Raw genomic sequence first — 21,865 nt, 5'->3', positions numbered from 1 at the left:
TAGGCAGACATCTCCACAAACACAAAGCAGGACATAGGCAGACATCTCCACAAACACAAAGCAGGACATAGGCAGACATCTCCACAAACACAAAGCAGGACATAGGCAGACATCTCCACAAACACAAAGCAGGACATAGGCAGACATCTCCACAAAGCAGGACATAGGCAGACATCTCCACAAACACAAAGCAGGACATAGGCAGACATCTCCACAAAGCAGGACATAGGCAGACATCTCCACAAACACAAAGCAGGACATAGGCAGACATCTCCACAAAGCAGGACATAGGCAGACATCTCCACAAAGCAGGACATAGGCAGACATCTCCACAAAGCAGGACATAGGCAGACATCTCCACAAAGCAGGACATAGGCAGACATCTCCACAAAGCAGGACATAGGCAGACATCTCCACAAAGCAGGACATAGGCAGACATCTCCACATCTCCATAAACACAAAGCAGGACATAGGCAGACATCTTCACATCTCCATAAACACAAAGCAGGACATAGGCAGACATCTCCACAAATCAGGACATAGGCAGACATCTCAACATCTCCACAAACACAAAGCAGGACATAGGCAGACATCTCCACAAAGCAGGACATAGGCAGACATCTCCACAAAGCAGGACATAGGCAGACATCTCCACAAAGCAGGACATAGGCAGACATCTCCACAAAGCAGGACATAGGCAGACATCTCCACAAAGCAGGACATAGGCAGACATCTCCACAAAGCAGGACATAGGCAGACATCTCCACAAAGCAGGACATAGGCAGACATCTCCACAAAGCAGGACATAGGCAGACATCTCCACAAAGCAGGACATAGGCAGACATCTCCACAAAGCAGGACATAGGCAGACATCTCCACAAAGCAGGACATAGGCAGACATCTCCACAAACACAAAGCAGGACATAGGCAGACATCTCCACAAAGCAGGACATAGGCAGACATCTCCACATCTCCACAAACACAAAGCAGGACATAGGCAGACATCTCCACATCTCCACAAACACAAAGCAGGACATAGGCAGACATCTCCACATCTCCACAAACACAAAGCAGGACATAGGCAGACATCTCCACAAAGCAGGACATAGGCAGACATCTCCACAAAGCAGGACATAGGCAGACATCTCCACAAAGCAGGACATAGGCAGACATCTCCACATCTCCACAAACACAAAGCAGGACATAGGCAGACATCTCCATAAACACAAAGCAGGACATAGGCAGACATCTCCATAAACACAAAGCAGGACATAGGCAGACATCTCCATAAACACAAAGCAGGCCATAGGCAGACATCTCCACATCTCCATAAACACAAAGCAGGCCATAGGCAGACATCTCCACATCTCCATAAACACAAAGCAGGCCATAGGCAGACATCTCCACATCTCCATAAACACAAAGCAGGACATAGGCAGACATCTCCACATCTCCATAAACACAAAGCAGGACATAGGCAGACATCTCCACATCTCCATAAACACAAAGCAGGACATAGGCAGACATCTACACATCTCCATAAACACAAAGCAGGACATAGGCAGACATCTCCACATCTCCATAAACACGAAACAGGACAGAGAAGGGTCAGAACGACATCCCTGATTAATACCAGACATTCCTTGACATGACACTTACCTGAGATGTCCCATGGCATGTCTGGACAGCAAAATACCACCTCTGTGAGGCTGGACCACCACTCAGAGAGCAGGCTTAGGAGGCAGAATGAGATGACAGAATCACATTTAGCAAATGTTACTTAACCCCTTACAATGTTTAAAAGCAGGTAGACATATTGCAATCGTTTCGGCAAGCAAGACACCTGACACACAAACAATGCATTTGCTTACCTGGAAACAGAGAAACCCTCCGTTTTGAATTACAACTGGCGATGCTCCCCAGTTTATCATAGATCTGTTTGACAGCCTCCAAAGCTGTAAAATAAACGATTACAATAATCCAAGAAGTTATGACTTACATTTACAAGAACACCACCATTGCTCATAGTATGTTTATCATCCTTTCTACTATAGATGGCTCTGCTGCTTCCTACTACAGTAGAAAACAACACGAAATCCGAGTCCGCGACAAAGCTATGGTTAACGTACCCTTCGCGCATTTATCCTCTTCTTGGTTAAAAGAAACAACTAGCACGTACCGATCCATTCCTCTGAATACTCTACCATCAGTGTTCAGTATAAATGTAAATAAAAAGTTGTGTGGACTTTTTTTAGTATTATACAATTCATTTCCGCGCGCTCTCTCTCTGGTGAAACGGAAGTTGTCACCAAGAGTTCTGGGGACGTCAAGGCGCGACTTCAAAATACAACCGGCGGGAAAATACATGTTTAATGACCATGAGCGATATTATCAAAACCAAATATTGTTTGGCATATTCTTTGATGGTTTTCTCCCTAAAATATACCAATATCATCGGTTACATATTATTCACCGAAAATGTACTAGTTATCCATTCAGAATTTCAGGAACAGATTTACAATTTGGACCAAGGAACGAAGTTTTTTATCCATGTTTCGACTCAACACAACGCTGCACCATCTGCTCACATTGGGGGTCAATCTGGAATGATGTGCTTGTAATTCAAGTAGTATGTCCAGTTTTACTAAATCTGCCCAGGTAATACTTTATTTTTTATACGTAATTGTATTTAGAACCAGCATTAAATGTGTAAATGTGTCAGTTATATGCAAAACTCATCGCTATCCGATGGTACATGTAGTTAACGTTAGCTAGCTAGCTATCCGCAATCTGTCCAGCTAGCTAATCTCTTTATTAATCGTATTCTTAAATTACAGTGGGATCTTTTCTTGCAATGATTTATTGTATGAATATAATCCGTGTGCCCAAGCCAGCCTGCAGCTACGTGTTTGTGGCTTGAGAGCTGACAACTGTGTGTTGATGAGGGATGCTGTGCTACTACTGTGTCTGAAACTCTGAATTGACTTGATCTCTCTCTGTTCTCCTGTATTCAGCAATGGGCTACCTTTGCCAGGTCGTGGTACCTGATAGACGCTCGGATGCAGCCTCCAGGGAAGATTGCCACTATGTGTGCAATCAGGCTACAGGGGAAACACAAACCTATCTACCATGCACTGAGTAAGTAGACAGCTAGCTAGTATGCCCGTTTTAGAAATGATGTGTTTTGCTGAATGTGTGTGACTGTGCAAATACAGTCTGTAGTTGATTTGAGTATTTAATTTGATGTTTTCTTCACAGCCAGCCAGGACATATTCTCCATATTCAGAGATTTGTTCGTGGCTATAACAATGACCACATGGTGGCGCTAAAGTATCACTGTGAAACCAATAGACCCCAACTATGCACATAACCAGAAGGCATAGTACCCAGACACACCACTTATTTTTCATCAACTGCCTTCAGCATTCCTTCAAAACCTGTGTCTATTCACACTAATTTGATTTGACTGTGAGGTGAGGCGTCACCTGATGTGAAGGCCCATGTGTGGACAGGGACCCTGAGGGATATGTGTAACCTTTAACCAGTTAACAAACTCTTATTTACAATGACGACCTACCCCGGCCAACGCTGGGGCAGTTGTGTGCCGCCCTATGGGACTCCCAATGTGATACAGCCTGGATTCGAACCTGGTACTATAGTGACGCATCTTGCACTGAGATACAGTTCCTTGCGCCACTCGGCAGCCCCTCGGGATAGAGAACCCTGTCCATTACTGTCCCCTCATCCCTGGAGCTGTGCTCTGTTAACGGTTGTGTGTGGGCAGGGACCCTGAGGGACAGAGAACCCTGTCTCTTTCTCCTCATCCCTGGAGCTGTGCTCTTAACGGCTGGAATCCTATTCTATGACCCTGTTATACCTATTCTATTACATGTTTCATGCTGGTTGTTGAATGACCATTCAAACTAAGAAGGGTTCATTCTCTTGTTTTATATAGTACCAGTCAAAAGTTTGGACACACCTACTCATTCATTTTTCTTTATTTTTGACTATTTTCTACATTGTAGGATAATAGTGAAGACATCACAACTATGAAATAACACATGTAATCATGTAGTAACCAAACAAAGTGTTAATCAAATCAAAATATATTTTAGGTTCTTCAAAGTAGCCACCCTTTGCCCTTATGACAGCTTTTCACACTCTTGACCTTCTCTCAGCCAGCTTCACCTGGAATGCTTTTCCAACCGTCTTGAAGGAGTTCCCACATATGCTGAGCACTTGTTGGCTGCTTTTCCTTCATTCTGTGGTCCAACTCATCTCAAACCATCTCAATTGGGTTGAGGTTGCAGATTGTGGAGGCCAGGTCATCTGATGCAGTACTCCATCACTCTACTTCTTGGTCAAATAGCCCTTACACAGCCTGGAGGTGTGTTGGGTCATTGTCCTGTTGAAAAACAAACGATAGTCCCACTAAGGGCAAACCAGGCGGGATGTCCCTACACTCTAACCACTAGGCTACCTGCCGTCCCTACACTCCAACCACTAGGCTACCTGCCGTCCCTACACTCTAACCACTAGGCTACATGCCGTCCCTACACTCCAACCACTAGGCTACATGCCGTCCCTACACTCTAACCACTATTCTACCTGCTGTCCCTACACTCCAACCACTAGGCTACCCTGCCGTCCCTACACTCTAACCACTAGGCTACCTGCCGTCCCTACACTCTAACCACTAGGCTACCTGCCGTCCCTACACTCTAACCACTAGGCTACCTGCCGTCCCTACACTCTAACCACTAGGCTACCTGCCGTCCCTACACTCTCACCACTAGGCTACCTGCCGTCCCTACACTCTAACCACTAGGCTACCTGCCGTCCCTACACTCTAACCACTAGGCTACCTGCCGTCCCTACACTCTCACCACTAGGCTACCTGCCGTCCCGACACTCGAACCACTAGGCTACCTGCCGTCCCTACACTCTAACCACAAGGCTACCTGCCGTCCCTCCACTCTAACCAGTAGGCTACCTGCCGTCCCTCCTCTCTAACCACTAGGCTACCTGCCTGCCCCTACACTCTAACCACTAGGCTACCTGCCGTCCCTACACTCTAACCACTAGGCTACCTACCTGCCCCTACACTCTAACCACTAGGCTACCTGCCGTCCCTCCACTCTAACCACTAGGCTACCTGCCGTCCCTACACTCTAACCACTAGGCTACCTGCCGTCCCTACACTCTAACCACTAGGCTACCTGCCGTCCCTACACTCTAACCACTAGGCTACCTGCCTGCCCCTACACTCTAACCACTAGGCTACCTGCCGTCCCTACACTCTAACCACTAGGCTACCTGCCGTCCCTACACTCTAACCACTAGGCTACCTGCCGTCCCTTCACCCTAACCACTAGGCTACCTGCCGTCCCTACACTCTAACCACTAGGCTACCTGCCGTCCCTACACTCTAACCACTAGGCTACCTGCCGTCCCAACACTCTAACCACTAGGCTACCTGCCGTCCCTACACTCTAACCACTAGACTACCTGCAAGTCAACCACTTAGTCATCTATCATTCAGTACCCATTATATCTTATTCAGAAACCACCTTTTTGTTGTGGTGGCAGGCAATCAAATGATGAATCTTTTCCTGCATTCCTTGATAATCTTTTGAAAGGAGCTAGAAGAACATGCCTTGGAACATGTCAGCAAAATATGTTTCTACGGAGTTTGTGATGTTTTCTAATGAGCACGCGTCTCTGTGTTCCTCAGGTGATGTTGGAGACCATGTAGTAGTCATGAACAGCAGACACATAGCCTTCTCTGGGAACAAATGGGAGCAGAAGATGTACTCCTCTCACACCCAGTAAGGTCTTGCCTCAGACTGTCTGTCTGTTACACATGGAATAACCAGAAGAACTTTGTTGAAATCATGGAGCATGTGAACTGATCTGTGTAATGAGTGATGTGGTTGACTAAGCCTATGTGTGTAAAGTTGATTGTCTTCCTCTAATTTCAGTCTTGTTTCTTTCCCAAAGGTACCCGGGTGGATTTAAACAAGTCACAGCCACCCAGCTCCATTCGAAAGACCCCAAAGCGGTAAGTTTTGCAAGTCAGTTTATTAGGTACACTCGTCTAGTACCGAGTCGGACCCCACCCTTTGCCTCCAGAACAGCCAGAATTCTTCGGGAACATTCCACATGGATGTTGGTCCATGTTGACGCGATGGCATCACGCAGTTGCTGCAGATTCGATGGCGGTACACCACAGCAACCAGCCTGTACCATTGACACCATCAGGACTCTGATGGCCATCAGCTTGACTCAACAGAAACCGCGATTCGTCGGACCAGAGAATGTTTTTCCACTCCTCAAGTGTTGGTGATCATGTGCCCACTGAAGACACTTCTTCTTGTTATTGGCTGATAGGAGTGGAACCCGGTGTGGTCGTCTGCTGCAACAGTCCATCCATGACAGGGAGCGACGAGATGTGTGTTCTGAGATGCTGTTCAACACACCACTGTTGCACTGTGCTGTTATTTGTCTGTTTGGGGGCTGCCGGTTGGCATGATTCTTATCCTTCTCCTTCCACCTCTCTCATCAACCAGCTGTTTTACAGGACTGCAGCTGACTGGATGCTTTGTGTTTGTCGCTCCGTTCCCAGTAAACTCTAGACGTTGTCGTGTGTGAAACGCCCAGGAATGCAGCCATTTCTGAGGTACTGGATCCAACTCGCCTGGCGCCGACGGTCATACCGCGCTCAAAGTCGCTTCGGTCACTGGTTTTGCCCGTTCTGACGTTCAATAGAAGGGTAACTGAATGCCTTGATGCCTGTCTGCCTGCTTTATAGAGCAAGCCGTGACCACGGCCAGGATGGTGTACCTAATAAACTGAGCAGTGAGTTAACTACTGTTTTATAGAGCGAGCCACAGCCACGTGACGACTCGCTGTCTGTCGGAGCGATCCGTTTACGTGAACAGGATGGTGTACCTAATAAACTGACCGGGGAGTTAACTACTGTTTTATAGAGCAAGCCACGGCCACGTGACGACTCGCTGTCTGTCGGAGCGATCCGTTTACGTGAACAGGATGGTGTACCTAATAAACTGACCGGGGAGTTAACTACTGTTTTATAGAGCAAGCCACGGCCATGTGACGACTCGCTGTCTGTCGGAGCGATCCGTTTACGTGAACAGGATGGTGTACCTAATAAACTGACCGGGGAGTTAACTACTGTTTTATAGAGCAAGCCACAGCCACGTGACGACTCGCTGTCTGTCGGAGCGATCCGTTTACGTGAACAGGATGGTGTACCTAATAAACTGACCGGGGAGTTAACTACTGTTTTATAGAGCAAGCCATAGCCACGTGACAACTCACTGTCTGTCGGAGTGACTGCAGTCTGTTTGGAAACACTGAATAAACACTGTCCTCTCAGGTGTACCTCTACAGTAACTTCAGCCTTTAAAGTTTCGTTCCTCGGCCGGGATGAAGCTGCATTTCATAAAAATGTCAGAATTGCACGTCGTTCAGGACAGCAGTTGCATTTTGCATTGCTGTTATGTATCGATGTTCATGTGATGAAATATGAGCTGTCCCACAGTTGTGTGACGTGTTTTGTCTATAAAGGTTACAAATGGCCCGCTGGTGTGAGAGAGAGGGAATGAATTATGGTGTAATGAATTGTCTGTCCTTGTAAGTCTCCCGCCCCTCTGGTTCCAGAGGGGGAGTGTTCTCCTGCAGGATCATCAGGGAGGATTTCAGACAGAGGGGGAGTGTTCTCCTGCAGGACCATCAGGGAGGATTTCAGACAGAGGGGAGTGTTCTCCTGCAGGATCATCAGGGAGGATTTCAGACAGAGGGGGAGTGTTCTCCTGCAGGATCATCAGGGAGGATTTCAGACAGAGGGGGAGTGTTCTCCTGCAGGACCATCAGGGAGGATTTCAGACAGAGGGGGAGTGTTCTCCTGCAGGATCATCAGGGAGGATTTCAGACAGAGGAGGAGTGTTCTCCTGCAGGATCATCAGGGAGGATTTCAGACAGAGGGGGAGTGTTCTCCTGCAGGATCATCAGGGAGGATTTCAGACAGAGGGGGAGTGTTCTCCTGCAGGATCATCAGGGAGGATTTCAGACAGAGGGGGAGTGTTCTCCTGCAGGACCATCAGGGAGGATTTCAGACAGAGGAGGAGTGTTCTCCTGCAGGATCATCAGGGAGGATTTCAGACAGAGGGGGAGTGTTCTCCTGCAGGATCATCAGGGAGGATTTCAGACAGAGGGGGAGTGTTCTCCTGCAGGATCATCAGGGAGGATTTCAGACAGAGGGGAGTGTTCTCCTGCAGGATCATCAGGGAGGATTTCAGACAGAGGAGGAGTGTTCTCCTGCAGGACCATCAGGGAGGATTTCAGACAGAGGAGGAGTGTTCTCCTGCAGGATCATCAGGGAGGATTTCAGACAGAGGAGGAGTGTTCTCCTGCAGGATCATCAGGGAGGATTTCAGACAGAGGAGGAGTGTTCTCCTGCAGGATCATCAGGGAGGATTTCAGACAGAGGGGGAGTGTTCTCCTGCAGGATCATCAGGGAGGATTTCAGACAGAGGGGGAGTGTTCTCCTGCAGGATCATCAGGGAGGATTTCAGACAGAGGGGGAGTGTTCTCCTGCAGGACCATCAGGGAGGATTTCAGACAGAGGGGGAGTGTTCTCCTGCAGGATCATCAGGGAGGATTTCAGACAGAGGGGGAGTGTTCTCCTGCAGGATCATCAGGGAGGATTTCAGACAGAGGGGGAGTGTTCTCCTGCAGGATCATCAGGGAGGATTTCAGACAGAGGGGGAGTGTTCTCCTGCAGGACCATCAGGGAGGATTTCAGACAGAGGGGGAGTGTTCTCCTGCAGGATCATCAGGGAGGATTTCAGACAGAGGGGAGTGTTCTCCTGCAGGATCATCAGGGAGGATTTCAGACAGAGGGGGAGTGTTCTCCTGCAGGACCATCAGGGAGGATTTCAGACAGAGGGGGAGTGAGAGTACACATACAGGCAACCATCACTCCTGTCTTCCAATGGCACGTTGTGTTAGCTAATCAAAGTTGATCATTTTAAAAGGCTAATTGATCATTAGAAAACCCTGCTGAAAACTGTTGTGTTGATTTTAAAGAGGCAATAAAACTGGACTTTAGACTAGCTGAGTATCTGGATCATCGGTATTTGTGTGTTCGATAACAGGCTCAAAATGGCCAGAAACAAAGCACTTTCTTCTGAAACTCGTCAGTCTATTCTTGTTCGGAGAAATGAAGGCTATTCCATGCGGAAAAATTGCCAGAAACTAATCATAATTTTTTCCTCAAAGAAGTTCATGAATTTATCACTGCTAAAGTGAAAGTCATCCTCTCTTGGGGAATGCTGCTTTTTAGTTAGCTTTGCGACATTATCCTACCCCAGGACAGCCACATGGTATCCTACCCCAGGACAGCCACACGGTATCCTACCCCAGAACAGCCACATGGTATCCTACCCCAGGACAGCCACACGGTATCCTACCCCAGAACAGCCACATGGTATCCTACCCCAGAACAGCCACATGGTATCCTACCCCAGAACAGCCACATGGTATCCTACCCCAGAACAGCCACATGGTATCCTACCCCAGAACAGCCACATGGTATCCTACCCCAGAACAGCCACATGGTATCCTACCCCAGAACAGCCACACGGTATCCTACCCCAGAACAGCCACACGGTATCCTACCCCAGAACAGCCACACGGTATCCTACCCCAGAACAGCCACACGGTATCCTACCCCAGAACAGCCACACGGTATCCTACCCCAGAACAGCCACACGGTATCCTACCCCAGAACAGCCACATGGTATCCTACCCCAGAACAGCCACATGGTATCCTACCCCAGAACAGCCACATGGTATCCTACCCCAGAACAGCCACACGGTATCCTACCCCAGAACAGCCGCACGGTATCCTACCCCAGAACAGCCACACGGTATCCTACCCCAGAACAGCCGCACGGTATCCTACCCCAGAACAGCCACACGTTATCCTACCCCAGAACAGCCACACGGTATCCTACCCCAGAACAGCCACATGGTATCCTACCCCAGGACAGCCACATGGTATCCTACCCCAGAACAGCCACACGGTATCCTACCCCAGAACAGCCACATGGTATCCTACCCCAGGACAGCCACACGGTATCCTACCCCAGAACAGCCACACGGTATCCTACCCCAGAACAGCCACACGGTATCCTACCCCAGGACAGCCACACGGTATCCTACCCCAGAACAGCCACATGGTATCCTACCCCAGAACAGCCACACGGTATCCTACCCCAGAACAGCCACACGGTATCCTACCCCAGAACAGCCACACGGTATCCTACCCCAGAACAGCCACACGGTATCCTACCCCAGAACAGCCACACGGTATCCTACCCCAGAACAGCCACATGGTATCCTACCCCAGAACAGCCACATGGTATCCTACCCCAGAACAGCCACACGGTATCCTACCCCAGAACAGCCACACGGTATCCTACCCCAGAACAGCCACACGGTATCCTACCCCAGAACAGCCACACGTTATCCTACCCCAGAACAGCCACATGGTATCCTACCCCAGAACAGCCACATGGTATCCTACCCCAGAACAGCCACACGTTATCCTACCCCAGAACAGCCACACGGTATCCTACCCCAGAACAGACACACGGTATCCTACCCCAGAACAGCCACACGGTATCCTACCCCAGAACAGCCACACGGTATCCTACCCCAGAACAGCCACACGGTATCCTACCCCAGAACAGCCACACGGTATCCTACCCCAGAACAGCCACACGGTATCCTACCCCAGAACAGCCACACGGTATCCTACCCCAGAACAGCCACACGGTATCCTACCCCAGAACAGCCACACGTTATCCTACCCCAGAACAGCCACACGGTATCCTACCCCAGCCGCCCTAGCCCTCTCCAAACCTCCTCTCTCCCCTAGCCCACCTCTCCCTAACTGTCCTCATCCCTCTCCTCAGTGCTCCTCCCCAGCCCACCTCTCCCTAACTGTCCTCATCCCTCTCCTCAGTGCTCCTCCCCAGCCCATGCCAGTTGCATCTTCCTTCCCCTCCTCTCTCTCCCCCCCCCCGTCTCCAGCCCCCCCCCTCTCCTCAGTGCTCCTCCCCAGCCCATGCCAGTTGCATCTTCCTTCCCCTCCTCTCTCTCCCCCTCCCGTCTCCAGCCCCCTCCCCTCTCCTCAGCGCTCCTCCCCAGCCCTGGCCAGTTGCATCTTCCTTCCCCCTCCTCTCTCTCCCCCTCCCGTCTCCAGCCCCCCCCCCTCCTCAGGTTCCTCTAGCACGTTACACCTCCATTAATGAGATGGATGCATGTCTCTAGCTGAGTTATTCCAACGGGGGGAGAATCTATCAGAGGTAATTGTGGGTAATGATCACGTCGGGGTGACATCCACCTTCTGTAGCCGTGGTGACGGATGGTGTCCCTATACAACACACATCCATCTTCCACACACCACGGTCGTCATTTAACAGGAGTAGGACTGATTTAATTTTCACAGGGGATAGATATGTATGAAGGGATTAAGTTGGAAATGGTAGATGAGAGACATTTGGGGACATTTGGATTTTTCTTCCCCTCACTTGGTTTTCTTATTGCAGAGGATGGATTTGAGTGGTGGACGGTCATGTAGGAATAACATGTCATTTTGATGGTTGTTTTGCCAACGGAAGGAGGGAGGGACAGAGGGGCAGCTGGGAGCAGGGAGGGGCAGAGGAGGGGCAGAGGAGGGGCAGCTGGGAGCAGGGAGGGGCAGAGGAGGGGCAGCTGGGAGCAGGGAGGGGCAGAGGAGGGGCAGCTTGGAGCAGGGAGGGGCAGAGGAGGGGCAGCTGGGAGCAGGGAGGGGCAGAGGAGGGGCAGCTGGGAGCAGGGAGGGGCAGAGGAGGGGCAGCTGGGAGCAGGGAGGGGCAGAGGAGGGGCAGCTGGGAGCAGGGAGGGGCAGAGGAGGGGGAGCTGGGCAGAGGCACGTTTTATGTAAACTTTATTTAAAGTCAGTTAAGAACAAACTATGATTTACAATGACGGCCTACCGGGGAACAATGGGTTAACTGCCTTGTTCAGGGGCAAAAGGACAGGTTTTTATCTTGTCAGCTCAGGTATTTGATCCTTCAACCTTTCGGTTACTGGCCCAATGCTCTAACCACCTGCTACCTGCCTGCCCCGAGTTGAGCATTCAGGGTATTAGTTCGAGGATAACACCATTTTTTTCACATGACCGAAATGATTTGCTACCAGTTGGCGATCGTGACACATCGCTCCAAGAAACACTGAATATGTGTCACACCACAGAGTGAGGGAGGGATACGAGGAATAGAACCAGCTTGTAAAAATGTTAGGAGAATATTGCAGGGGTATATAAAGTTGTCTACAGGGGAGACTCTTTACTATCTAGAGAGGGTAAGGTGGAGGAGATATTACCATATTGCTTAATCTTGTACATTCTATCAGATCCACCCAAGTGTCTCTAGGGGATAGGGGTAAATAGAGGGGTTGTTTTTGGACAGGGTCATAGAGAACAGACCTGAGGGGTATAGTACAAAGAAGAATTAATTATTTAGCCAGCTAACTTTGATGAACAACTAGAAATATCTATTGTTTTTCGGTTTCATTTAAGAAAGCTAAACTTATGTGTTTTTGGATGTTGGGTAAATTAGACCATGCCCGTATATACTTCTAAAAACACATGAGGGAAGTTACCTGGCTGACTCATTGATCCTGCTTAGTAGTATCCCCATCTGGACCTAATAGGATCTCTACTGGTCACCACTGGGGACATATTAAAGGTTCAATGATGGACCTCAACCGTGTTCTTCTCCAGAGCTGTAACCATGACAACCCTGATCCAACGCTCTTATATCAAATGTCTGTGTTAGAGTCCCAAATGGCACCCTATTCCCTATATAGTGATCTAGGATTCCCTATATAGTGATCTAGGATTCCCTATATAGTGATCTAGGATTCCCTGTATAGTGATCTAGGATTCCCTGTATAGTGATCTAGGATTCCCTATATAGTGATCTACGATTCCCTGTATTGTGATCTAGGAATCCTTATATATTGATCTAGAATTCCCTGTATAGTGATCTAGGATTCCCTGTATAGTGATCTAGGATTCCCTGTATAGTGATCTAGAATTCCCTATATAGGGATCTAGGATTCCCTGTATAGTGCGTTAGGACTCCCTATATAGTTCAATAGGACTCCCTATATAGTTCAATAGGATTCCCTATATAGTTCAATAGGATTCCCTATATAGTTCAATAGGATTCCCTATATAGTGATCTAGGATTCCCTGTATAGTGCGCTAGTGTGCCATTGGGGACTGAATCTGAGTAGCCTATCCAAGCGCTGGATCCAGAGTCCACTCTTCTTCTATCTTCCTCTTCTTCCTCCAGATAGTGAAGCTGGCAGTGTACGGGATGCTGCCGAGGAACCTCTCCAGAAGGACCATGATGCAACGGCTACACCTCTTCCCTGAAGATGTGAGACTTGACTTTTAAGACTTTCACATCTAATATGTGTGAAGATGACATGAGAAGTTTTAGTAAAAAGAATGACGCCACACACGACACCTCTTCCCTGAAGATAAAATAACTGGTCTTTGTTCTCCTGTTGTGGACTGAATATGTCTTGACATGTTGATTTGATTGATTTGAATTTGTTTAATCATTTTAAATGATGACACATTCAGCCAAGAACAAGCAGAACAGACATAGAAATATCGGCGATAACACAAGTCTGACTTGTTTCCAATTAAACGCAAGTCTGACTTGTTTCCAATTAAACGCAAGTCTGACTTGTTTCCAATTAAACGCAAGTCTGACTTGTTTCCAATTAAACGCAAGTCTGACTTGTTTCCAATTAAACGCAAGTCTGACTTGTTTCCAATTAAACGCAAGTCTGACTTGTTTCCAATTAAACGCAAGTCTGACTTGTTTCCAATTAAACGCAAGTCTGACTTGTTTCCAATTAAACGCACGTCTGACTTGTTTCCAATTAAACGCAAGTCTGACTTGTTTCCATTGTGGTAAAGCATTTAGACAAGTCTAGTCTGACTCTAGCTTCTCATTATACGGTATATAAATAGAAAAGTGTTATTTTCCTTTGACTTGCACCTCTCTCTAACCCAGGTGTATTTTCCCTCTCTGAAAAGTAAAGACACCTACAAACCTAAGACTGTGTTCCTGTCCCTGGCTGGAGCCTCGGTGCCATACAGATCCATTTAAATGACTGTGGTATGTAATTGTATGGCAGGATCTTCCTGAAGACATCCTTCTGAACCTGACGGAGGAGCTGCCTCAGCCCAGAGAGATCCCTCGCAGGCTGAATGAGTACAGCCAGGAGGAGCGAGAAGCCTTCCCCACTCTGTGGACCCCGTGAGTACCTTCTTCTCCCAGTCTTCCTTCATGGACGCTTACGTGCAAACACACACACACACCCTCTCTCTCTCACATCTTCACACACACACACACACCATCCTTAATCACACCCACATATCCTCACACACACACACAGCTCTCTCCACCCCGGCCTGCGCTGAATCTCTAGCTCATTTAGAACAGCCTGGTTTATAGAGGAACATCCTGGTTTATAGAGGAACAGACTGGTTTATAGAAGAACAGACTGGTTTATAGAGGAACAGACTGGTTTATAGAGGAACAGCCTGGTTTATAGAGGAACAGACTGGTTTATAGAGGACCAGCCTGGTTTATAGAGGAACATCCTGGTTTATAGAGGAACAGACTGGTTTATAGAGGAACAGACTGGTTTATAGAGGAACAGACTGGTTTATAGAGGAACAGACACATACCATAGTTCCACTACAGACTGCTGTGTTCCTACAGCCATGGCAGTGATCCATCGTTCCTCAGTCCACAGACTGGTTTATAGAGGAACAGACTGGTTTATAGAGGAACAGACTGGTTTATAGAGGAACAGACTGGTTTATAGAGGAACAGACTGGTTTATAGAGGAACAGCCTGGTTTATAGAGGAACAGACACATACCATAGTTCCACTACAGACTGGTTTATAGTGGAACAGACTGGTTTATAGAGGAACAGCCTGGTTTATAGAGGAACAGACTGGTTTATAGAGGAACAGACTGGTTTATAGAGGAACAGACACATACCATAGTTCCACTACAGACTGGTTTATAGAGGAACAGCCTGGTTTATAGAGGAACAGCCTGGTTTATAGAGGAACAGACTGGTTTATAGAGGAGCAGCCTGGTTTATAGAGGAGCAGCCTGGTTTATAGAGGAACAGACTGGTTTATAGAGGAACAGACACATACCATAGTTCCACTACAGACTGGTTTATAGTGGAACAGACTGGTTTATAGAGGAACAGACTGGTTTATAGAGGAACAGACTGGTTTATAGAGGAACAGACACATACCATAGTTCCACTACAGACTGGTTTATAGAGGAACATCCTGGTTTATAGAGGAACAGACTGGTTTATAGAGGAACAGACACATACCATAGTTCCACTACAGACTGGTTTATAGAGGAACATCCTGGTTTATAGAGGAACAGACTGGTTTATAGAGGAACAGACACATACCATAGTTCCACTACAGACTGGTTTATAGAGGAACATCCTGGTTTATAGAGGAACAGACTGGTTTATAGAGGAACAGACACATACCATAGTTCCACTACAGACTGGTTTATAGAGGAACATCCTGGTTTATAGAGGAACAGACTGGTTTATAGAGGAACAGACACATACCATAGTTCCACTACAGACTGGTTTATAGAGGAACAGCCTGGTTTATAGAGGAACAGCCTGGTTTATAGAGGAACAGACTGGTTTATAGAGGAACAGCCTGGTTTATAGAGGAACAGACTGGTTTATAGAGGAACAGACTGGTTTATAGAGGAACAGCCTGGTTTATAGAGGAACAGACTGGTTTATAGAGGAACAGCCTGGTTTATAGAGGAACAGACTGGTTTATAGAGGAACAGACTGGTTTATAGAGGAACAGATTGGTTTATAGAGGAACAGCCTGGTTTATAGAGGAACAGACTGGTTTATAGAGGAACAGACACATACCATAGTTCCACTACAGACTGGTTTATAGAGGAACAGCCTGGTTTATAGAGGAACAGCCTGGTTTATAGAGGAACAGACTGGTTTATAGAGGAACAGCCTGGTTTATAGAGGAACAGACTGGTTTATAGAGGAACAGACTGGTTTATAGAGGAACAGCCTGGTTTATAGAGGAACAGACTGGTTTATAGAGGAACAGCCTGGTTTATAGAGGAACAGACTGGTTTATAGAGGAACAGACTGGTTTATAGAGGAACAGACTGGTTTATAGTGGAACAGACTGGTTTATAGAGGAACAGCCTGGTTTATAGAGGAACAGACTGGTTTATAGAGGAACAGACTGGTTTATAGAGGAACAGACTGGTTTATAGTGGAACAGACTGGTTTATAGAGGAACAGACTGGTTTATAGAGGAACAGACTGGTTTATAGAGGAACAGACTGGTTTATAGAGGAACAGACACATACCATAGTTCCACTACAGACCGCTGTGTTCCTGGCAGTGATCCATCGTTCCTCAGTCCACAGCCTGCTATTCACATCAGCCGTGACGCAGTTAAATGCCTTATGATACTGCTCTCTACCAGAGCGGGCAAATCTTTAAGCATTTTATGACCTAAATGTTACGCTAGCTTTAGCTTACCACAAACATTCAAATAACTAGTAGAAACCCCAAATAATGATTTAGTGAAGAACGGGATAAAACATTTTTGTGTGTGTTCGTGTGAAACCTACTTCTGTTATTACCGGTAAGTAAGGATGGGAGAAGTATAGCACCGTCTTCCTCTTTATTGATGTGAGAAACGGGTTCTTGTTACCGGCCTGACAAATGAGTCCATTATGATAAAGAGCACGGCCTGTTGAAACGTGATCGGTCATGTTCCTATAGAGTTAAGTAAGTGTATGGCTCAATGAGGGGAAATGGTGGACTGGGCCATGGACTGACCTCTCATTCACACACACACACACACACACACACACACACACACACACACACACACACACACACACACACACACACACACACACACACGAGGCCCTACCAATGCTGATTGCAATCGAAAGCAACTACTGTAGAGTGGTGGCTGAGGACTCAAGATGGAACCCCGTTGGGGTTGTTGATGTTTCTCTGAAGATTGACTGTGAACCTCACTTTCTCAAACACTGACACCCCACGTGTGTTAATGCACTGAAGATCTTTCCTCTTAACGTCGTATTGAAATACTAGAGAGGTACTCTGTAATCGAATTCATGCTAACTGTTTACGAGGCCAGTAATTCACCCCAATGAGCAGTGGAGCCGAGGAGGGTTTTATAGAGAGCAGTATGTTTATATGGGGTTTCTCTAGTAACCACCGCAGTGATTGGTCAGGACGACCCTACGGAGCGTATCCATTAAAACATATCACACAGGAAATAGACACTGACGTGATAATGAGACGGCCAGAACAGCCACTACATTACTTCCTGTCTGTAATGAAAGGAAATTTAGAGTTTTCAATCTGACAGAAAACAGTGACATTCCAGGATTCCGTGACATAATTCTTGTAGTGTAATGTTTGGCCTACTGGGAGAATGTTTGGCCTACTGGGAGAATGTTTGGCCTACTGGGAGAATGTTTGGCCCACTGGGAGAATGTTTGGCCCACTGGGAGAATGTTTGGCCTACTGGGAGGAAGTTTGGCCTACTGGGAGAATGTTTGGCCCACTGGGAGAATGTTTGGCCTACTGGGAGAATGTTTGGCCTACTGGGAGGAAGTTTGGCCTACTGGGAGGAAGTTTGGCCTACTGGGAGAATGTTTGGTCTACTGGGAGAATGCTGCTGCTGCTGGGGTTTAGGGGGAATCTGCGATTCTGATCACGCATCCTCAAATGGACTGCAGCGATAACTCACTTGGAATAACACAGAAGTGAGAAATGAAGCTTAACAGTGACTTGATGTAGTGGTTACAGGGTGTTAACTGGTGTAGTGGTTACAGGGTGTTAACTGGTGTAGTGGTTACAGGGTGTTAACTGATGTAGTGGTTACAGGGTGTTAACTGGTGTAGTGGTTACAGGGTGTTAACTGGTGTAGTGGTTACAGGGTGTTAACTGGTGTAGTGGTTATAGGGTGTTAACTGGTGTAGTGGTTATAGGGTGTTAACTGGTGTAGTGGTTACAGGGTGTTAACTGGTGTAGTGGTTATAGGGTGTTAACTGGTGTAGTGGTTACAGGGTGTTAACTGGTGTAGTGGTTACAGGGTGTTAACTGGTGTAGTGGTTACAGGGTGTTAACTGGTGTAGTGGTTACAGGGTGTTAACTGGTGTAGTGGTTACAGGGTGTTAACTGGTGTAGTGGTTACAGGGTGTTAACTGGTGTAGTGGTTACAGGGTGTTAACTGGTGTAGTGGTTACAGGGTGTTAACTGGTGTAGTGGTTACAGGGTGTTAACTGGTGTAGTGGTTACAGGGTGTTAACTGGTGTAGTGGTTACAGGGTGTTAACTGGTGTAGTGGTTAGAGGGTGTTAACTGGTGTAGTGGTTACAGGGTGTTAACTGGTGTAGTGGTTACAGGGTGTTAACTGGTGTAGTGGTTACAGGGTGTTAACTGGTGTAGTGGTTACAGGGTGTTAACTGGTGTAGTGGTTACAGGGTGTTAACTGGTGTAGTGGTTACAGGGTGTTAACTAGTGTAGTGGTTACATGGTGTTAACTGGTGTAGTGGTTATAGGGTGTTAACTGGTGTAGTGGTTATAGGGTGTTAACTGGTGTAGTGGTTACAGGGTGTTAACTGGTGTAGTGGTTACAGGGTGTTAACTGGTGTAGTGGTTACAGGGTGTTAACTGGTGTAGTCGTTACAGGGTGTTAACTGGTGTAGTGGTTACAGGGTGTTAACTGGTGTAGTGGTTACAGGGTGTTAACTGGTGTAGTGGTTACATGGTGTTAACTGGTGTAGTGGTTACAGGGTGGTTACAGGGTGTTAACTGGTGTAGTGGTTACAGGGTGTTAACTGGTGTAGTGGTTACAGGGTGGTTATAGGGTTTTAACTGGTGTAGTGTTTATAGGGTGTTAACTGGTGTAGTGTTTATAGGGTGTTAACTGGTGTAGTGTTTATAGGGTGTTAACTGGTGTAGTGTTTATAGGGTGTTAACTGGTGTAGTGTTTATAGGGTGTTAACTGGTGTAGTGTTTATAGGGTGTTAACTGGTGTAGTGGTTACAGGGTGGTTACAGGGTGTTAACTGGTGCAGTGTTTATAGGGTGTTAACTGGTGTAGTGTTTATAGGGTGTTAACTGGTGTAGTGTTTATAGGGTGTTAACTGGGGAGTTTATAGGGTGTTAACAGGAGGAGACTGAGAACTGAGTCGGTGGTGTCTGTGTGTGAGAATAGAGGAGCGTTCGGCCGCCAGCACTGAGGAGAGAAATCACTCTTCTAGTTGGTTTCCACAGCAGTAGAGGAGCATGGAACTATCAAAATAACGACTACTGTACTTAGTTCTATAGCTAGGATAGCATCATGTTGTTGATGTTCTATAGCTAGGATAGCATCATGTTGTTGATGTTCTATAGCTAGGATAGCATCATGTTGTTGATGTTCTATAGCTAGGATAGCATCATGTTGTTGATGTTCTATAGCTAGGATAGCATCATGTTGTTGATGTTCTATAGCTAGGATAGCATCATGTTGTTGATGTTCTATAGCTAGGATAGCATCATGTTGTTGATGTTCTATAGCTAGGATAGCATCATGTTGTTGATGTTCTATAGCTAGGATAGCATCATGTTGTTGATGTTCTATAGCTAGGATAGCATCATGTTGTTGATGTTCTATAGCTAGGATAGCATCATGTTGTTGATGTTCTATAGCTAGGATAGCATCATGTTGTTGATGTTCTATAGCTAGGATAGCATCATGTTGTTGATGTTCTATAGCTAGGATAGCATCATGTTGTTGATGTTCTATAGCTAGGATAGCATCATGTTGTCGATGTTCTATAGCTAGGATAGCATCATGTTGTCGATGTTCTATAGCTAGGATAGCATCATGTTGTCGATGTTCTATAGCTAGGATAGCATCATGTTGTCGATGTTCTATAGCTAGGATAGCATCATGTTGTCGATGTTCTATAGCTAGGATAGCATCATGTTGTCGATGTTCTATAGCTAGGATAGCATCATGTTGTCGATGTTCTATAGCTAGGATAGCATCATGTTGTCGATGTTCTATAGCTAGGATAGCATCATGTTGTCGATGTTCTATAGCTAGGATAGCATCATGTTGTCGATGTTCTATAGCTAGGATAGCATCATGTTGTCGATGTTCTATAGCTAGGATAGCATCATGTTGTCGATGTTCTATAGCTAGGATAGCATCATGTTGTCGATGTTCTATAGCTCGGATAGCATCATGTTGTCGATGTTCTATAGCTAGGATAGCATCATGTTGTTGATGTTCAATAGCTAGGATAGCATCATGTTGTTGATGTTCTATAGCTAGGATAGCATCATGTTGTTGATGATCTAGTTTTATAGCTAGGATAGCATCATGTTGTTGATGCTGTATAGCTAGGATAGCATCATGTTGTTGATGTTCTATAGCTAGGATAGCATCATGTTGTTGATGTTCTATAGCTAGGATAGCATCATGTTGTTGATGTTCTATAGCTAGGATAGCATCTTGCTCAGACATCCTCACTGACTGCCTCTGTGGCTCAGTGTAAACAATCTCTGAATAAATAGTCTGGTTAGATTTGCAAGCCCCGGTAAGCCTAATAGAAATGGGATTGTCATTATCATAAATATGTATTTACCTCATGTAGTCCGTGGCGGGTTGAGACAGCCAGCACCACTATATTCTCCTCCAGGGGTGATGTATGATGTGTCTCAGTGAGTAGCTCTGCCCCTGATTCAGTGGCACTTTTGTTAATGTGGTGAGGCACGATGCCCAGCCAAGGCTACGGTGCCAGGCTCAGTCACTGTGAGGGATGGTCTGCCAGCTTCCCTGCCCTGAAACATAGCCTGCTATACTGTGGCCTTCATTTCTAACCCACTGTGAGCTATACTGTAACTAGGGAGGCTGCCTCACTGTGAAGGATGGCTAGCTAGACCTGCCCTGAATGGCAGGCTGCTATACTGTGGCCTCACTGTGAAGGATGGATAGCTAGACCTGCGCTGAACCGTAGGCTGCTATACTGTGGCCTCACTGTGAAGGATGGATAGCTAGACCTGCGCTGAACCGTAGGCTGCTATACTGTGGCCTCACTGTGAAGGATGGATAGCTAGACCTGCGCTGAACCGTAGGCTGCTATACTGTGGCCTCACTGTGAAGGCTGGTTAGCTAGACCTGCTCAGAACCACAGGCTGCTATACTGTGGCCTCACTGTGAAGGATGGATAGCTAGACCTGCCCTGAACCGCAGGCTGCTATACTGTGGCCTCACTGTGAAGGATGGATAGCTAGACCTGCGCTGAACCGTAGGCTGCTATACTGTGGCCTCTCTGTGAAGGATGGATAGCTAGACCTGCGCTGAACCGCAGGCTGCTATACTCTGGCCTCACTGTGAAGGATGGATAGCTAGACCTGCCCTGAACCGTAGGCTGCTATACTGTGGCCTCACTGTGAAGGATGGATAGCTAGACCTGCCCTGAACCGCAGGCTGCTATACTGTGGCCTCACTGTGAAGGATGGATAGCTAGACCTGCCCTGAACCGTAGGCTGCTATACTGTGGCCTCACTGTGAAGGATGGATAGCTAGACCTGCCCTGAACCGCAGGCTGCTATACTGTGGCCTCACTGTGAAG

At 47.0% G+C, this 21,865-nt stretch overlaps 2 protein-coding genes across 3 annotated transcripts in view; one reads left to right on the top strand and one right to left on the bottom strand.

The window, feature by feature from the left end:
* Window positions 1-2,286, bottom strand: part of LOC135538189 (mdm2-binding protein-like) — a 75,846-nt gene extending 73,560 nt beyond the window's left edge. Inside the window, exons 1-3 of the mRNA XM_064964155.1 lie at window positions 2,130-2,286; window positions 1,872-1,955; window positions 1,660-1,733 (exon numbers count right to left, since the gene is read on the bottom strand). Coding sequence (XP_064820227.1) covers window positions 1,660-1,733; window positions 1,872-1,955; window positions 2,130-2,187 — 216 coding nt within the window. The 5' untranslated portion in view covers window positions 2,188-2,286. The remainder of the gene's footprint in view (window positions 1-1,659; window positions 1,734-1,871; window positions 1,956-2,129) is intronic.
* Window positions 2,287-2,569: 283 nt separating this feature from the next.
* LOC135538187 (large ribosomal subunit protein uL13m-like) overlaps window positions 2,570-21,865 on the top strand; it is a 38,392-nt gene continuing 19,096 nt past the window's right edge. The window contains exons 1-6 of one of the 2 annotated variants that reach the window (XM_064964149.1): window positions 2,570-2,658; window positions 3,015-3,138; window positions 5,735-5,828; window positions 6,001-6,061; window positions 13,434-13,520; window positions 14,293-14,414. In XM_064964149.1, coding sequence (XP_064820221.1) covers window positions 2,632-2,658; window positions 3,015-3,138; window positions 5,735-5,828; window positions 6,001-6,061; window positions 13,434-13,520; window positions 14,293-14,414 — 515 coding nt within the window. In that variant the 5' untranslated portion in view covers window positions 2,570-2,631. Of the gene's footprint in view, window positions 2,659-3,014; window positions 3,139-5,734; window positions 5,829-6,000; window positions 6,062-13,433; window positions 13,521-14,292; window positions 14,419-21,865 lie in introns of those variants that run through there. The other variant, XM_064964150.1, reaches the window with a different exon arrangement.

This window comes from Oncorhynchus masou, unplaced genomic scaffold (genome assembly GCF_036934945.1).
Source record: "Oncorhynchus masou masou isolate Uvic2021 unplaced genomic scaffold, UVic_Omas_1.1 unplaced_scaffold_929, whole genome shotgun sequence".
NCBI lineage: Eukaryota > Metazoa > Chordata > Actinopteri > Salmoniformes > Salmonidae > Oncorhynchus > Oncorhynchus masou.
The sequence above is the reverse complement of the archived record's forward strand: the minus strand, read 5'-3'. Positions and strand labels throughout refer to the sequence as shown.